Source organism: Sturnira hondurensis, unplaced genomic scaffold, assembly GCF_014824575.4.
Source record: "Sturnira hondurensis isolate 20B ecotype Veracruz unplaced genomic scaffold, ASM1482457v3 Scaffold0008196, whole genome shotgun sequence".
NCBI classification, from domain to species: Eukaryota; Metazoa; Chordata; class Mammalia; order Chiroptera; family Phyllostomidae; genus Sturnira; species Sturnira hondurensis.
In genome coordinates, this window is record NW_028080827.1 from 23,711,426 (window position 1) to 23,729,237 (window position 17,812).

Consider the following 17,812-nt stretch of genomic DNA (forward strand, 5'->3'; position numbering starts at 1 on the left):
CTTTTTGAGGAAATGCCAAACCATTAGGAACGAGTTTTTAAAAATAATTTTTAAAGAATTATTTTTTTCTTAGGTGCAATTTTAAACAAAATGCATGCTATAAAGAGTTATACCATCAGCTTCACAGAAGTTGTCTGAGGAATCATCATGTTTGGTCCACTGAAGAACAGCCTTCTGTGTTTCTTCACTTCAAACAAAGATAATAGTGTTATTCTTTTTTTCTAGTTAACATTTCACATGAAAAAATATAAAAATACTGCTGAAGAAAAATCAAACCTCAAGGATTCATCCACAGCTCCAAGTCGTTCAGCTTGCTCACATTCTTCAATGAGATTATTGGCTTCTTCAGAATACTGAAATGAAAAGAGGAATAAATAGAATATACCTTGCCACACTTTTTAAACTTTTAAAAAGAATTTTGAAGTTATCTGAAGTTCTTTTATACCTGGCACCATCACCGTGGCTACAAAAGTTTTTAAAAAAGTAAGCCCTCACATTGCAATGAAGCTAAAAAAATAAGTATAAGGCTTTGCCCCTTATTTTTATTGGAGAACACATTTACTATTGTGCTCACAAAAAAAGAGAGAGAGCGAGCAAGAGAGGTTATAGTTCTAACTCATCACCAAAATTTTCACTAAGAAAATCTTCGATGTATAAGCAAGCCACTAGGCAAGGAGCAATGAAGCAATGTTCCACTTTCTCCTGACCTAATTAATTAATTGTAAGCATCAGTTTTTTCATCCAGGAAAAAAGTGGTTATACTAGATCATGTGTGTCTAAGGTCCATCTCAACTCTAAATGTCGTGATTCTTTCTAAAAATGTCCTGAAGCCTGTCAAGTCTTATAAAATATAGTGGAATACCTTCAAATGTTTAAAATATGTTAACAAGCACATTTCTTCTCAATGAAATGAGAAGAAATTCTCAACCACATTTTCTTCTCTTCTTCAAATGTTTAAAATATGTTCTTTAACAACCACATTTCTTCTCAATGTCTAAGGCACTTTATATACATATCCTGCTCGATGTGTAGGTGGCACAGGGGAAGTGAGTATGGGTGCTAAGATTTCACAACACAACAGTCCTCACCACCACACAGCTGAAAAACAACACCTAAAGCAGGAGGCCAGCATTCAATCACGCAGCAAATACACACTGAGTGCCTACAAAGCCTTAGTGTTAGGATGGCTATACAAATGACTGTCCAGACTAGGACACTTTTGTGGATAACAGAAAACACTAACTGCTGAAATGATACAATTTTTTGAAATACTTATTTACTCAATAACTCTATTTTCTTAAACATTGGTTGATCTAAAAGACAGCTTAATTCAAAAACTGTTTTTAAAATAAATGTCTATAGATGATTAGCATAAAAGAGTAAAGGGATGTGATATATTCAACCAATTCTCAAATGGCTCAGAAAATAATAATATATATGTAGAAAAAGCATCTTAAAGCAGATGAGGCAAATTAAAAATTACTGAATCCATATGAAGAGTATATAAAATACATTTATACTAATCTTGTAACTTTTCTATAAGACGGAAATTACTTCAATGTAAGTTAAAAATACATAACAAAAAAACAATAACAAACAATAAAATTTGTTCAAGAAAATAACATACCTGTGAATATTAATATGACAATATATACAAAACAAATTTTAATTTTATTATCGTAACTATTGGAACATTAAAACACAAGTTAAAATAACTACCCTTAGTTTCTATTTAATAATTTGATCAGCTTCATTAAGTCACATCTGTCTCGTACTATGTCACTAGCATTTTTCTGAAGAAACATCTTTTTGCGGCTTGTTCTTATCATTAAATTTTCATGAAATTTCCCATGACCTTCTTGAAAGTTAATTGTTTTGGTTATTCAGTTTGAAACTAATACCTTCAGTTGACTCTTCTCTGGAGACATAATTTTTAATTGAGAAAATATTCTCTCTACAGGTAAAGATGGGAAAATAAAATATTTTAGCCCAATTATTTTTACAAGTTCTATTCTTTTGCCAATGACATTTCTTCAATAAACATTTTAAGACAAAACTCATCAAAAAAGCTGTCCTTATTTTTTGTATTATTTTAAATGTTTTGCCAAATATAGATCTATAAAATTTTAACCCTTCTTAAATTCATTTCATTTTGAGTCAGAACATAAATTTATCTGATTAAAAGCAAGAGTTTCATCAGGAGGAGACTCTTCCCACAAGTAAAGACAATTACAAAATTTCAGAATTAAACCTAGTACATTATTTGAAATTTCCTCACTTAGCATGTTCAATTCCTCCCTCATTTTTGTAGAAATAAACGTCAAGGTCTTTGTTTACAAGTTTTACTACAATAACTGCAATTTGCTAAACTTTCAAAAGCTAAAATTTATTTTGTTTTTTCCTTTAAGCATTCTAGTTAGTGATACTTTAAATAATGATTTTCCACTGAATTTAAATGAATTGCAATCAACATTTAGAGGCCTCATTTACTAAAAACTTTTCAGTACCACTGCAGAACACTTGAGTGTTTTACAAAGTAGTTTTTTATGGGCTCGAACACTGATAAAGTCTAATTGATGATGGACAGCAAATGATGTACTCCTGTTACACCAAAGAAATGTTTCTTTTTTTTTTCCAGCATTCGCTTCATCTCGAAAATTTTATGGTCATTATTAGTGTGTATATGTAAATGCAAAAACCTGTATATTTTCACAATTACCACTTCTATCTTAATTGGATAACTACCACAGTGTGTTTGGACACAATTATGAATTATGTGTGTATTTTAACCACTTGCAAATTCATTCCTGCTCCACAGATTTCTTGATTTGCTAAGGACACTGTTTTTACCACAACATTGTTTTTATCAAAATTTATATGTGAATTATCACCACAAAATAAATATTTTGTCTTCAATTTTTAACTTCAAATGAATTTATACTAGCATTCACAGTAGTAACAAATGTTTTCCTTCAGCAAAATAAGCTTCCAAAAGTTTACTTTGAGTCCATCAATTAAATGAAAAAATAAAATGATTCTGGGTTTAAAGATTTTCTATTTAACACAGCTAATGAGCCCTAGCTGGTGTGGCTCAGTGGATTGAATGCTGGCCTGCAAACAAAGGGTTACTGGTTCGATTCCCAGTCAGGGTACATGCCTGGGTTGTGGGTTAGGTTCCCAGTATGGGGCACAAGAGAGGCAATTGACACAATAATATTTCACTCCCTTTCTTTCTCCTCCCTTCCCTGCTGTCTTAAAATAAATAAATAAATAAAACACACACTAAAAAACGATAGCATCATTTATGTACAAAGTTCTGCCATCGGAGCCAAGACATTGCCTATGGCTTCACTCTTTGTATCTAAACAAAAAAACATGGAATCAAAAATGAGCAAAATTACAATCCGTAGTAAATAAGTAAATAGAAGGAAAAGATACAAATCTTCCATACTGAAGGATTCCAAGTAATATCCTCAAGGAGATGAAGCACTCCTTAAGCGTGGGCTATGCATAGTGGCTTCCTTCCAAAGAATACAGGATGGAAGAATACAGTATGGAAGGGGTGAGAAAGGTGAATTCATTTAAAACTACCTCAGCCAGGTGATCAAGGTTAATATTAACAGTGATAAATCATGTTGATAGTGTATGATGTGATGTGATGTGACATGATGTGATGTGACAAAAATGGCACACATGACTGTGGTTTTCTTCCCCAAAACACATAACCCTACTCTGAGCATGAGAGAAACAGACAAATCCCAACTGAGGGACATTCTACAATGTCTGCCTAGTACTCCTCAAAAACAGCTTATCGAAAACAAGGAAATTCTGAAAAACTGTCACAGCCAACAGGAACTTAAAGAGACATGACTCCTAAATGTAACTTGCTATCCTGCATGGGACCCTGAAACACAAATGGACATTAGGTAGAAAAGCAAGGAAGTCTGAAGTATGAACTTTAGTTAGTGATAATGCATCAATATTGGTTCATCAATTGTAATAAATGTGTCATACTAATGTAAGATGTTCATCATAGAGGAAACAAGGTGTGGAGTATATAGAAACTGTACTATCCTCACAATTTTTCTGTAAATCCAAAAGTATCATAAAATTTAAAAAGTATTTAAAAAGAGAGAAAAAGAGACCTAAGAGACACATCAACCAAATGCAATGTATGGAATATATTTGAACCCTCTTTCAAACAGACTATTAAGGCACTTATGAAACAACTAGAGATATCTGAAGCCTGATTGGGGTTATATTTTTTAAAGTATCTTCTTGTCTTAGAGATGCATATAAAAGTATCTATAAACAAAACGATTTATCTGAGATTGGTTTTAAAGTACTTGAGAGAATAAAGTGGTACACAGACATGAAACAAGATTGACCATACACTGATTATTGCTGAAGCTATGTAATAAGTACGTGTTGTGGGTGGGGGCGTCCCCCTCTTATTTTTCTTTCATGCTTTGCATAAAAGGATTGAACAAAAAAATGGAACCACTGAGTACAAGTAACTCTCAAGCAGTTTCACTGTAAAGGGGACAGAGAAGTAGGGTAGTAGCTGACAGGGGAAATGAGTATTCTGAGTTTGTTAATATACTGGACACACACATATATATATATATATCTACACACACACCTTGTAGCTTGCAGATTTAATTCCATCAGGAACTTCATCCTGAAAAAGAAAAAAAATGCTTTTACATGGCATTTATTCTACTGAAAAAGTATTTTAAATTTCTAAGATTTATGAGAAAAATTCATGAAACAAAGTTAACATTTTTATAGAGAATAAGTAGGCAGTTTTTATATTATTTTCCACAAGTAAACAAAAAATTCAAAAACATTATTCCATGGATTGCTGATATATACACTATGGCATGGAAATGTAAAAATAGTCACTTAGCTCTTGCTTCTTTTGATGCTCAAATTGTCCACATTTGGCCACTAGGGGGCCCACTAATGCTTACCTAATATTTGCTCCTGTGTCCCATTGGCCTAACAATCTTTAACAGCATTTTTTGTTTTCTGTTATGACCAGATACTGCAAGCTCATCTAGTATATTTCTTGTTCCAGTCTTGGAATCAATCATTTTTTAAGAAGCCTTAGTTCTTTTCAGAGGAAAATGGTACCAGTTTTCAATGGAGCCTCTTGCTAACCATAGGACCTATCTGACTACTGCCAAAGTGATGGTGTGAGTACAGATACTGGTGGATGTGGGGGAACTCTGTAAATTACAGGGGCCAATGCTAAGTACATTACTGAATTAGATCATGCCTGCTCAAAGGGAAGGGCCCACACAGAGATATCCACTTTATTGTGCACCCTTTCAGGCTTTGAACTAGGTTAACATATATTCTTATATTCTTTTTCTATGGCCTGATATGCTAGACAGTGTCTAATTTTTTCATATAATAAACCATGTCAAATTTATAAACTAATTTCAGCAGCACTGACATCTTTACAAAGTCCAGTACTGCTTTACAGTCATCTTTAAACATTTGTGGATGCAAGGCAGCTATTGGTTAGAGACTTTTTATTTGTAGATCTGTGAACTCTCTATTTTTACATCACAAGTCTTCTGTGCTTTAGGATATGTGTCATAAATCATATTAGCCATTCTCCACTTTACCAGTTTTAACTTTGCACTGTGGGTACTTAGTCTTTTAAATGTTCCAGAAAAATCATCTTTCTTCATTCTGATTTGTTGGAGGTAAAATCCATTTACTGAGCAAAAAATCATTCTCAAAAAAAATAAAAAATTTTTGAATTATTTTAGGAAGTAAAACTCATAGAATTGCTAGGTCCAAGAATATATACCTTTTAAATTTTTTGATACATTTGCCAAATTGATCTCGGAAAAGATTTCACCACCATAGTGCTCTTTTTTCTTAATTTATTGATTTTTGAGAGAGAGGAAAGGGGGAGAGAGAGAGAAAAATATCAATGTGTTGTCCCACTTACTTATGCATTCATTGGTTGACTCTTGTATGTGCCCTGACTGGGACTGAACCTGCAGCCTTGGTGTTTTGGGCTTACACTCTAAGCAGCTCAGCTACCTGGCCAGGGCCAGAGTGCTCATTCAGAGTGATCATTTCTTAATGCCAGACTAACACTGGCTATTGTTAATCTTTTTTCTTTTTGAGGGGGGAGGTTAAAGATTTTATTTATTTATCTTTAGAGGGGAAGGGAAGGAGAGAGGGAGAGAAATATCAATGTACGGTTGCCTCTCGTGTGTCCCTTTCTGGGAACTGGCCTGAAACCCAGGCATGTGCCCTGACTGGGAATCGAACCATGATCCTTTGGTTCACAGGCCTGCGCTCAATCCACTGAACTACACCAGCCAGGTATTGTTAATTCTTTTTCACGTTGGCCAATTAATAATAGAGGTGAAAGAACATTGTTTTGATTCATTGGAAAAGGAATAACTGATGTTTCAGCTTATAGAGAGAATCCAGCCTCTGTGGGCAGACCACCAGCCACATTGAAGTGTTATCTGGAATCAGGGGTGCAAACAAAAGGATATGGATTTTAAAGACCAGGTTTGAAAAAGAGAATTTTAATTTTTATTATTTTTCAATCTCCTTCTGGGTCGCAGAATATAACCTGAACCAAGTCTAAAAGTGAACCAAAAAAGGAAATCAGTGTTGACAGAAAGGCAACTGGTGTTGGTTCCCTGTTGAGCCCAAAAAGGTCCTAACAAAACAGCACAGACCATGAAAAGTTGTGAGTTAACTGCATTTAACCTTGTACATTAGATTAAGGAACAATTATTAAGTATTTTAGGTGTGATAACTGCACTGTGCCATAATGTAATGTCCTTTTAAAGATGTAGCCTGAAGTGTAATAAATGCCAAAATATCAGTAATGTACAATATAAATACTAGCTACGAAAGGTGGTAATTTAAGTTGAAGCAAGTATTTCAAAGTATTTGAAAGGATGTCTAATCACTCTTTAGTTCTGACAGACTGCCCTATTTGGGAACTGTTGGAATTGAGCCCAGGCTTGTCCTAAGAGGGGTGTGCATGGCTCATTCCCTCACTGTCTCTTCGACGGGAGTTTCTCATGTCTCCCTCCTCTGCTCTGCCTTCCCCTCTGTTCCCAGTGTGTACACACTCAGTACATCTATTATCAGGCTATCACATTTGTACTGAAATTTTCAGTGTTTGTCTTCCCTACTAAACCATAGCTCCTCAAAATAAAAGCTCACCTTACATATTCAGATTGTGGCACAGTGAGTGACCCTCCAAAAGTACCCACTACAGAACCAAATGACATTTGATTGCTAATTGATACTCCATTACCTGCTTCCTCTCCATCCCCTCATCCTCCTCTCCACTCTCCACAATACTGCCAATTATCTTTCCAAAATCCTGGGTCTAATCATGGCACTTAATGCCAATGAACTATACACTTAAAAAGGATTAAAATGGTAAATTTATGTTACTTATATTTTACCACAATAAAAAATTGGAATAAAAATATATACTTTTAAAGGAAAAAAAGGCTTCATTGAAAAGTGTAAAATTCTCTACTTTCAAATTAGAATACTTCAAATTGTAATGCTCTGAGAAATCCTACATAAAACCAGGTATTTTGTCCAACCCCTCCCCACCCAAGGAAATGCAAGGAAAATAATGCGCCCACAAAAAAAGGAGAGGGATTTTGTTTATACCTTGATTAATTTCATTTACTATACAACAAACATAACTTTGTTCAGGTAAGACATAAGAAGAAAAACAAATATGAAGCCAAAAGAACTACAGATGCTCCTTGACTTATGACAGCATTATATCCCAATAAACCCATTGTAAGTTGAGAATATAGTAAGTCAGAAGGAAATCAAAATTTAATACACCTAACCTACCAAACATCATAGCTTAGCCTGCCTGCCTAAAGTGTGCTCAGAACACTTACATCTACCTACAGTTGGGCAAAATCATCTCGCTGACCCTGCCCAGCATCACATGAGTGTCGTACCACATACCGCTGGCCCAGGGGAAAAAATCAAAATTCAAATTACACTTTCTACTAAATACACAGAGCTTTCACACCATCATAAAGTCAAAAAGCCATAAATTCAACCATCAATTAAGTTGGGGACCATTTATATCAATCTCAACAATCAATAAAATGATTAACCACAAAATTTTAATTCTATTATTATGAAGGCAGTACAAGTCAAAATATTTTATATTTGTAAGTTTAGGGTTTTCTAAAAAATACCTTTAAGTTGTATTGTTGTTCAATGTAAGTTTAGGTTTTTAATATGTAAATATATATCATATTTAGCCTAAGAATTAAAATATCATTTTAGTTATATCGACCCCTTATAAAAATTTGTAATTATTTTAAAAATGTAACAGTTCTCAAATATATACATGGTTCTTACAGACTGACAAGGCCTGACAGCACAGTCTCTTCTTCCACACTGGTTGATATCATTCCAGAAAGGACACGGCCTCTTCAAGTTTACCTGTAAAATAATAATAGAAAAAGTTTCAAAATAATCTCTAAAAATAGAAAAAGTTTGTAACTGACAGATGTTACATTGTGATGCTAAATCCTGATCATGTTACTGGCTGCAGTTACTCTATTTCTTTTACTTACCAATTGTCAAGTTCCAATGATGACATAAATGTGTGGCTGGTGTAAGTAAACTGGTAGACTTGGCTCGAAAGACACAGATGCCACTAAACACTGAACAGAGAGCAACTAGCAGCCAAACTAGCTCAGATCACTGCTACTCAAGTCATATTCTTTTAAAGCAAGTAACAGTTAACATGATAGAATAGTTAGACAATTGTCAGCTCAGACTGTAACTACATAATCTAATGATCAAGTTTTCTATACTCTTTCAGTAGCTATCTCAAGAAAAAATATGAGCCCTGGCTGGTGTGGCTCAGTGGACTGAGTGCTGGCCTACAAACCAAAGGGTCACCAGTTCGATTCCCAGTCTAGGGCACATGCCTAGATTACAGGCTGCGTCCCCAGTAGGGGGTATGTGACAGGCTACCACACACTAATGTTTCTCTGCCTCTCTTTCTCTCTCTTTCCCTTCTCCTCTCTAAAAATAAATAAATAAAAATTTTTAAATTATAAAAAATATGACAAGTGACTAGTTAAAATAATACAGGTCAAAATAAAGTTATGCTTCTTTAAAATATTCAATTTAATATTGATTAACTGGAAAAAATTTGACAGAAAATTATGATCAACTCACAATTTGGATTATAATACATATAATAGTTTCTTTTCTGACTTCAGTTTAACCAACCAGTTTCTAACTCTTGAGTGCAAAACTCAGTTATTAAAATTAAAAGTATACAATGAGTAGTCTCAAAACCACATGGTTCACTCCTGTGAACTGAATTTTCCTAATAGCCTCGATTAATTTCAAGCAAGAGCCACAATTCTGAAGCTTAGCAATGCCTTAAAAAACATAATAATTATCCATTTAAACTTTAAGTATTCTTATACAAAAAAATTAAAAATAGAAATACCTTGTAATATCTAAAGTAGTCACTTTCAAGAAGTTTTTGTAGTCTTGGGAAAAGCCTGTAGTTATTAAATCTATCAATGGTTTCAACATCGCAGGTACAATCATCCAAGTAACCACTAACCTGTTACAAAGAAAATGAAATACTAAATCAAAATTCTTAAATGCAAGAGTTCTTTTTCCTCATATGGTAACAATGAAAGCACTCTATTCAACCAAGTTTTATCCACCCTCCTCCCCATAATTTTTGAGATAAGTTAGGACAATAATCTAGTGATGCTATTACTCCTACTATAGACCTAGAGAAATGCAGTGGGCACTTTTCCCAGGGTGTACTGAGCTCATTAAAGACATGTACACACTCAGAGAGTTGGGCCCCTGCAGCCACCTGGTAACCCTGCCCACCAGGACTGACCAGGGGTGGGCATCTGACCTAAACCAGGTCACGCTCCCTTCTCCAGGAAGCTGGCATTGAGATTAAGAGGGAGAGATGTCTCTCCCTGTGGCTAGACCAGTAAACAAGTAAACTATATTCCGTCATGTGAACTGAGGAGCACATCACCAGTGAGCAGAGAAAGGGAAGAGGTTAAGAGATACACAAAGAGATAAGAGATAGAAAACATATGCAACCTGGATTCCCTGGGTTTTTCTTGACTTCTACCCGTCTTCCCCCAGGCCCACTTACATTCCCGTTCTTGCGTTTCCTGAGACTCCATAGCCTTATAATACAATTGTCTCTGCTTCCTTTATTTTAGTTTCCCACAGGATGTGTAGGTCCAAGACAAGATGGGTGAAGTGATAATGAATTTGTGAGACAGACAATAATTTATTATAAGGATCTAACAACCCTTAAACACTAGGCCATAATAATTTTTGTAGGTTTGAAATGGTGCCTAGAAATTACTTATCATTAGCAACATTGAGAGAGAGCAAAGTGCCCACAAAGCCAATCTGGATCTTCAAATGCTGAAAAATGATGTCTTAACTATACTTACTAAATCAAACTACTAAATGTACCTATAGTAGGATATAGTGGGAGGTCATATTATAGTCAGACAGCATTATTAGATGTGAAACAAAAATTCTTAGATGTTGCCCTGGCCAGTTGGTTAGAGCATTGTCCAGACACACCAAGGTTGCAGGTTCAGTCCCCCTGTCAGGGCATTCACAAGAAATCAACCAATGCATCCATAAATAAATGGAACAACAAATCAATGTCTGTCTGTCTGTCTCTCAAATCAATATATAAATTTTTTTTAAATAATAAAATTCTTAGATGTTTATTTGGGGCTAGACAAACACCTAGTAATTAAGTAAACATTGCTATAAGAAAGTAACAAATACACCATGATTTTTAAAAAGTACTTAGAAATATTTTTAATGTAAAGTATGCTGCAGAAAAGAGATCCTTGTTATACTTTGGCCTGAATATTGGCATTATAAACTACTTTTGTATATATTTTACGGAAATGTTGCCGACAGAAAAAAAAATTTTTAGTCTAATGGTAAGGAAGCAAATAAACACTACTTTATTGAAATAATTAAAATTTAGATGTTTACACCTTTTGGAATATATAAAATCCTACACTAGCTTTTAATTATAGAACATAACAAAACAGTAATGAAAATTTTTCACCTACCAGATAAGAATACTTTGGATAATGACAGCAGTATTCAAGAGCTACATTTTTTTTACAAATTTGCCTAGTCTTATTTGTTTTAGAATAACTAATTTAGTTTCTAGACATCTGATCTACATATTTGCCACTGTACTATTTTCATTTCATATGCAAATATCTCTCTGTTTCCTGTTAAAAGTCCACCCAGTATACAGTAACCTCAGAGTCCCACTTCTGGGTACCAAGAAAACAGAAGTGCTGCTAACCTAGATGGCTTGATTTTTTTACACCGTTTTCATGTCTTAAAAGCAGAACTTCTGAAGACATGGAGTAAGTACTGTTTCTGCCACTGGATACAAAATACAGGGTCCAGTATAAATAATGCCCCTTTTTTATTACAAAATGTTTTCTTATAAAATCATAAACATGTAATTCTGTAACATAACAGTATCACACTCAAGCACACTGTATGACATTTTTGTTAAATGTTCAAATTGCTGTCCATCTAGTGCTAGACATTCCCACGCCCTACCAACCACACTGAAGCAGGCGACACTTCTGCTGGACCCTGTATCAGGCAAGGATAAGTGGTACCAAGACTGCAAAGGCTAAAGGGCCACATGCCGGATAGAGATAATAAGTGTCTCACACACATACACACACACACACATACACACACACACACACACAAACTTGAGAGAGAGGGTATGAAGCAATCCATTTTTCCTCCTGACGAATTATTTTTTAAGGCAAGCATCTATCTTCAACACTCAAGGTCAGGCATGGCCTCTTTTGGGAAGCTGCCCCTCAGGTACCGCGCAACCCCTGCTGGGTTAACTGCCTCTCCTACATTCTCCTGTGACAGTCCACATACCCCTACATGACTGGTCGAATAATTCAACACTGTATTGAATTCATCTAGGTCACTCCCACCCACGAGAGTTTAAAATCCCTGAGGAAGAAATGTTTGTTCTTCTTCGTATGAACTTAATACTACTGCACTTCTAGAAAGCACACAGTAGACGATCAATAACTGTTTGTGGAATGGGTGGGTAAATGAATGAATGAATGCTGTCGACTGTCACTCTCGCTGGAGACCAGTACTGCACTACCTATACTTTTGTACTTCTATGTCACCTATGGTGCCCCAGACCACACCAGCTCAAGTGGCAGGAATGCAATCACAGAGCAAGGAAAGCAAGCAGCAAAGATAATAACACTTTGCATTCAACATCCCATCGATACACATTCTAATTACAAGAAGCTATAAGAAGCCCCAAACCAGAAAAGGAGGCAAGATGTATCTAGAGCAAAGGTGGCTTATAGCCTAGAGACCTCAAAAGGAAATGAGGCAAGACAATGGTAGATTTTAAAAGGTATCATTGAGCAGAAATTGAGCAGGAGGTACCCCCAACTACAAAAACAGGTAGCAGGACAGCTAAGGAGGTAGAATGAGGGTGGCAGGAATTCCAATAAATGGAGAGAGCCCAGCAAAGAAGAGACAGGAAGGTGTCTGGAAATCCAAGTCATCTGACCCTTTGGGAAAGCCTGACAACAGGCAGCAGAACCTGAAACCTGGCAGGAGATCTGGTGGTGTAACACCAGGCCTAGTTCTAGCAACTAGAGAACCAGGCATGTTACCAGAATAGGGCCTCAGGAAAAGGCTAAGGTGGAAATCTGGTTACTACACCCAGGGTAGAATCTTGGAAACGAAGTAAAGTTCTCTTGCCTAAACTAAAACCAAAATGCAGGCGCCAACAGACACCAAGGATGACTTGATGCTGTACTTCAGAATGGACTAACGCTATGTAAATAATTTCTCTCCCTGTCTTCCAAAGTGAAACAAATCTGGCCATACCATAGAAATCTGAATTTTTTAACAATGTACACCACCCCCCCCCAAGACACACACACAGTGATTGATACATGTTAAAATTCGACCTGACTGGTGTAGCTCAGTGGACTGAGCGAGGGCTGAGAACCAAAGGTCACCAGTTCAATTCCCAGTCAGGGCACACGCCTGGGTTACGAGCCAAGTCCCCAGTATGGGATGAGAAAGAGGAAAGCACACATTGACATTTATCTCCCTCTCTTTCTTCTTCTCTTCTCATCTCTCTAAAAATGAATAAATAAAATATTTTTTAAAAAACTTGAAGCTTACTGCTCTAGGCTTCGGGTGACACTCAGCCATGGGTAGGGGCCCAACTTAATAGGTAATGATTAAAAGGCCCCCGTTGAGGAATGGTAGATATGAGGACCAGTATAGGCCTGACATAACATCACCCAGTTTAAAGTCCTAATCCCTTAAGAACTGGAAAGGCTTTGAAGGCCTCTACTGCAACCTCTCAAGCAACATAGCAGTTCCCTCCTATACACCTTCCAGGAGGAGGCAGCGTGTAACAATTGTTAGAGCACAGTCAGGGTTGAATCCCATCTCTACTACTTCTTCATTGTTGGCCTTGCCTACATTTTTGAACCTCTCCAGGCCTCCGTTTCCTACCTAAATACAAAATAGAAACAATAATTGCTCCCATCTCAAAGTGTTGATAACAAATTAAAATGACAAGTAAAATGCCCAGTAAATAATAATCATTATTATTACTTTACCACTGCTTAAATGCTTCTAGTGAAATGGGACTCAAGAGTCCCCAAAGCAACCTACGACATGTATTAAATGAAAAAAAAAAGCCAAGTTTGTAGTTAAATATTTCCCCAAAATCTTACATCTGCAGCCCCAATGGAACACAGAACTAGATAAATAAATGTCAGCTGTAGAAGGAGCCTCAGTTGCTTTCTCTACTGATTCTGACTGGTTTGGACCAAATACCAAAATACTGTAGAAAAAGCCAGAGAAAAGAAAATAACACTGGCCTGCTCATTCACTGTCCTCGGGTGAGAGGTGTCCATTAGTACGCAAAGTCCGATCACAGATTATCATCACTGTTATCCCCAAAGCACTGAAAGAATATACTCCTCAAACCCATATAAATATGAAATACCTTTTTAAAGTGCTCAAATGCACTTTATTTAGCAAAGAACTTTAGTTGTATTTAATGTCATTGTTTTGTGTCCATAAAAAAGAATGTAAGTATTCATTCTTTGACAGAGTGGATTGGAACAACTCTTGGTAATGGAATCATGAAAACCCCAAAGATCCTATACTTGGTACCATTCTAAGAACATGGAATGAATGCTAAGAGCTATTTCTACATTAAAGTCCTGGTCTTGCCAGAACTTTAAATTATTGGTAAATTACCCAAAGCATATCAACCAATGTGAAATGGGGTTTGTTCCACACACCTTGTTCAGAACAGCCTAGAATATGGCAAGTACTGAGAATCAGTGGACAGCTCTCTAGTATGACCTGTTTCATAAACCCCTCTACCTAAAATTTTAATTCTGGGCTTATATCCACCCACCCCCCACATATTATTACCAAGTGCCTCTTCCAAGGCCCAGCCATTCTTACTAACAAATTAAAAACTATTTTTAAAATTGACATAAACAAGACACTTAGACAAATAAATCTGCTGAAATTCAAGTATGCAGGGTGTATCTACAATGTACTCCAAACAAAAAATAATCCATTTTCTTTTTTTTTTTTTTACAATATTTTATTTATTTATTTTTAGACAGAAGGGAAGGGAGAGAAACATTAAAGTGTGGTTGCCCTTCATGCGCCCCCTACTGGGGACCTGCCCTGTAACCCAGGCACTGCTCCGACTGGGAATCAAACCAGCAACCCTTTGGTTTGCAGGCCTGCGCTCAATCCACTGAGACATACCAGCCAGGGCAAAATAATCTATTTTCAAAGTAGCCATTCTGGATTACTTGAGCTACTCCCCATTCATTAGCCTGATAGAGATTTACTGCACTCAAATAAGTGGATCTGAGTGTTATTAGCACTAGTCATATTAAGACTGCAAACTCCTATGTAGTCAAATGTTTTATCAAACTCATTTATAATTAATTTCAATAAAGGTGTCCTGCCTCATATCTGAGCTTCAATATTTCTAATGAGGTTATTTCCTTAAAATGCATCCTGGGATTCCATAAATTGGGACTAAGGTTCTGTTACATTCATTCTCTCTCATTCATTGAACATAATGGGGCAATAACTGGCAAAAAGAAGTAAGAAACTCTGAAGAGTCTTCATTTACTTCAAGCTCACACCTATTACAACAAATACTACAAATATTATTTTGTTTTAAAACAGTGGGTCCTGCCCTGGCTGATGTGGCTCAGTGGATTGAGCGCAGGCCTGTGAACCAAAGGGTCACTGGTTGGATTTCCAGTCAGGACACATGCCTGGGTTGCAGACCAGATCCCCAACAAGGGGCGCATGAGAGGCAACCACACACTGATGTTTTTCTCCCTCTCTTTCCCCTCCCTTTCCCTCTCTAAAATAAATAAAATATTTAAAGAAATAAATTAATTTTAAAAAGAGTGGGTCCTAATTACGGGCTGTTTACACAAACTATACATAGATTTGTACACCAAAAGGAGAAAAAAGGCCAATTTTCTGTGTAAAAATTTTTTTAACTAGAATGATTAAAAACAAGTCAAAGTTTGTGTATAAGGAAGATTCATATGTCCCAGAAAATTGATCACATATTTCCAGCAACTAACAGTAAAGTACTGTTATCAAAAGAACTTCCAACCTACAGCGAAAACAGTTTTAGTGGGATTTGATGTCAGCTAACAGGTATATCAACTAACAGATAGTAAGTTTAAAGATTGATTGGTTGGTTGGTTGGTTGATAGATAGGAGAAGTAAGGGAGAAGGAAAAAGACAGGGGAAACATCCACCAGTTGCCTCTCCTTTGTGTCCAACCAGGGACCAAACCCACAACCTAATCAGTCAAGTCTTCTGACCAAGAATCGAACCTGTAGCCATTTGCTTTGCAGAACAATGCCCAAGCATTGAGCCACACTGGTCAGGGCTGCAGTAACTACGTTTAAAGATTCATTTGGAACTGTCAACCATCTGAGAGATCAATTCCAGAATAACATGTAAATAGCTTGCTAGGCAGAAGAATTAGAAGAATGTACTTCTGCTAGCATGGTGTTCCCATCCTGAATTATAATTTCCCTAAAACTCACTGAGCACCAAGTATGTAGCAGGCTCAGAACTGTGGAGATTCAAGAATTGGGACTACATTTTTAATTTTTTAATTCATTTTTAGACTTTTCAAAGCTTGTTCACAGTAGGCCTCAATAAGTGCCTGTTGAATTTAACCTGATTGTAGATTTTTGTTCGTTTGACTCCAATGACTTTCTAAGGTCAAATAACTAATTACATGCTGCTGCGGCTCAAATAAAAGCTGATATTCTGTTAGGTGACCCCCTACTACAAGCCAGGTACCCAGGCAACAGTGATGTAAGGGGTGATAATGTGGTAACTCAAAGAAGTGGTAAGAGGAACTGTAAACAGGAAGGGACAAAAGGGATGTGACTATGCAATGACAAAATAGAATCAGCAGGACCTGACAGCTAATCAGATAATGCAAATAGAACCTGGTATTTGCTGGTATTTCCAAACATCGGGTGAAAATTTAGCTTTTAATTTTGTTTCTATCAATATTTACTAACTTGTTTTTTTTTCCAACACTTAGGACCCCTGCCTCTCCCCAAGCCCCCAAGAACATTACTCCCTAAACTCAAAGTTCTTCAGGGCAGGGATCATGCTATTGTTATTTCTGTATTCCAAACACTCAGATCAATGCACAGCGTTTATAAATGTTTGTTGCATGTTCATCTCACCTTATCTCTCCTTTCTCCATTTTTCTTTCTCTCTCTCTCTCCCCCCGGTTCTGTTTGTGTATGTGTGTTTGTATGCTAGTTTCCATTTTTCTCTTCACGTCTCTTCATCACCATCCTCTCTCCCTTGTTCTCTCTTTACCTGAATCCCTTCAGCACTGACGAGCACATAACTAAAGTATACTTTTGTTTCATTAATTGGATTGGAACTGATTGATGGTCTCTAAAGTTCATTTAAGGAGACCATTTTAAATCTTTCTAAAAATTGTTTTTCAGTGTGTGACTCTCAACATTTTTTAAAGTTGACCTTAGGAGGAAAACCAGAGAGTCTCTCTAGTTCTAAAAGGAAGAGAAATGGCCTGACAGATTTTTGTTGTTGGGGAAGTATTTAAATCTTGAAAATACCATGAAAGGAGAGAAAAAGCATAAACTCAAATCAGAAAAAAGAAAAACAAACTTTTTCAATATAAAAGCTCCCCAACGTTAGTCAGATACCTGAAAAGGTCATTGGGGAGAAAAGTGAAAGATGAAAAGCTCAACATGTACTTTTATTCCATTATCCAATTCTACAATGCAGCTGAAAATGTTATATTGGGTATCTTCTTTCAACACCAAATGTCCTATTTTAAGACATTTCTTATTTTACTTATTTTTAAATGTTTAAACTTTCTATTATTTTATGTCTGTAATCAGAAAGAAAATGACCCCTTTTTCCTTTTAAGTACTGTGTGCTATTTATAAAGCAGCAACTTCTTTACAACTTCTCTTACACGGTTCCAGGCAACACCTTAACATTCAAATCACCCAGCAAAACAACAAAGTCTAAGAACATAAACCAGGAGGACAGAGGCATCTCTCCTTCTCATAATCCTTAAAGTGTTTGTATCCTCTCTGAAGTACTATCATTGCCTCTACATACATAAAATGTC

The 17,812-nt window shown here is 36.1% G+C and overlaps 1 protein-coding gene across 1 annotated transcript in view; it reads right to left on the reverse strand.

The window, feature by feature from the left end:
• The window catches only part of ERO1A (endoplasmic reticulum oxidoreductase 1 alpha), a 45,707-nt gene that overhangs the window by 26,264 nt on the left and 1,631 nt on the right, over nt 1-17,812 (reverse strand). Inside the window, exons 2-6 of the mRNA XM_037054314.1 lie at nt 9,509-9,628; nt 8,398-8,481; nt 4,643-4,681; nt 277-353; nt 114-187 (exon numbers count right to left, since the gene is read on the reverse strand). Of these exons, the coding sequence (XP_036910209.1) occupies nt 114-187; nt 277-353; nt 4,643-4,681; nt 8,398-8,481; nt 9,509-9,628 (394 nt within the window). The remainder of the gene's footprint in view (nt 1-113; nt 188-276; nt 354-4,642; nt 4,682-8,397; nt 8,482-9,508; nt 9,629-17,812) is intronic.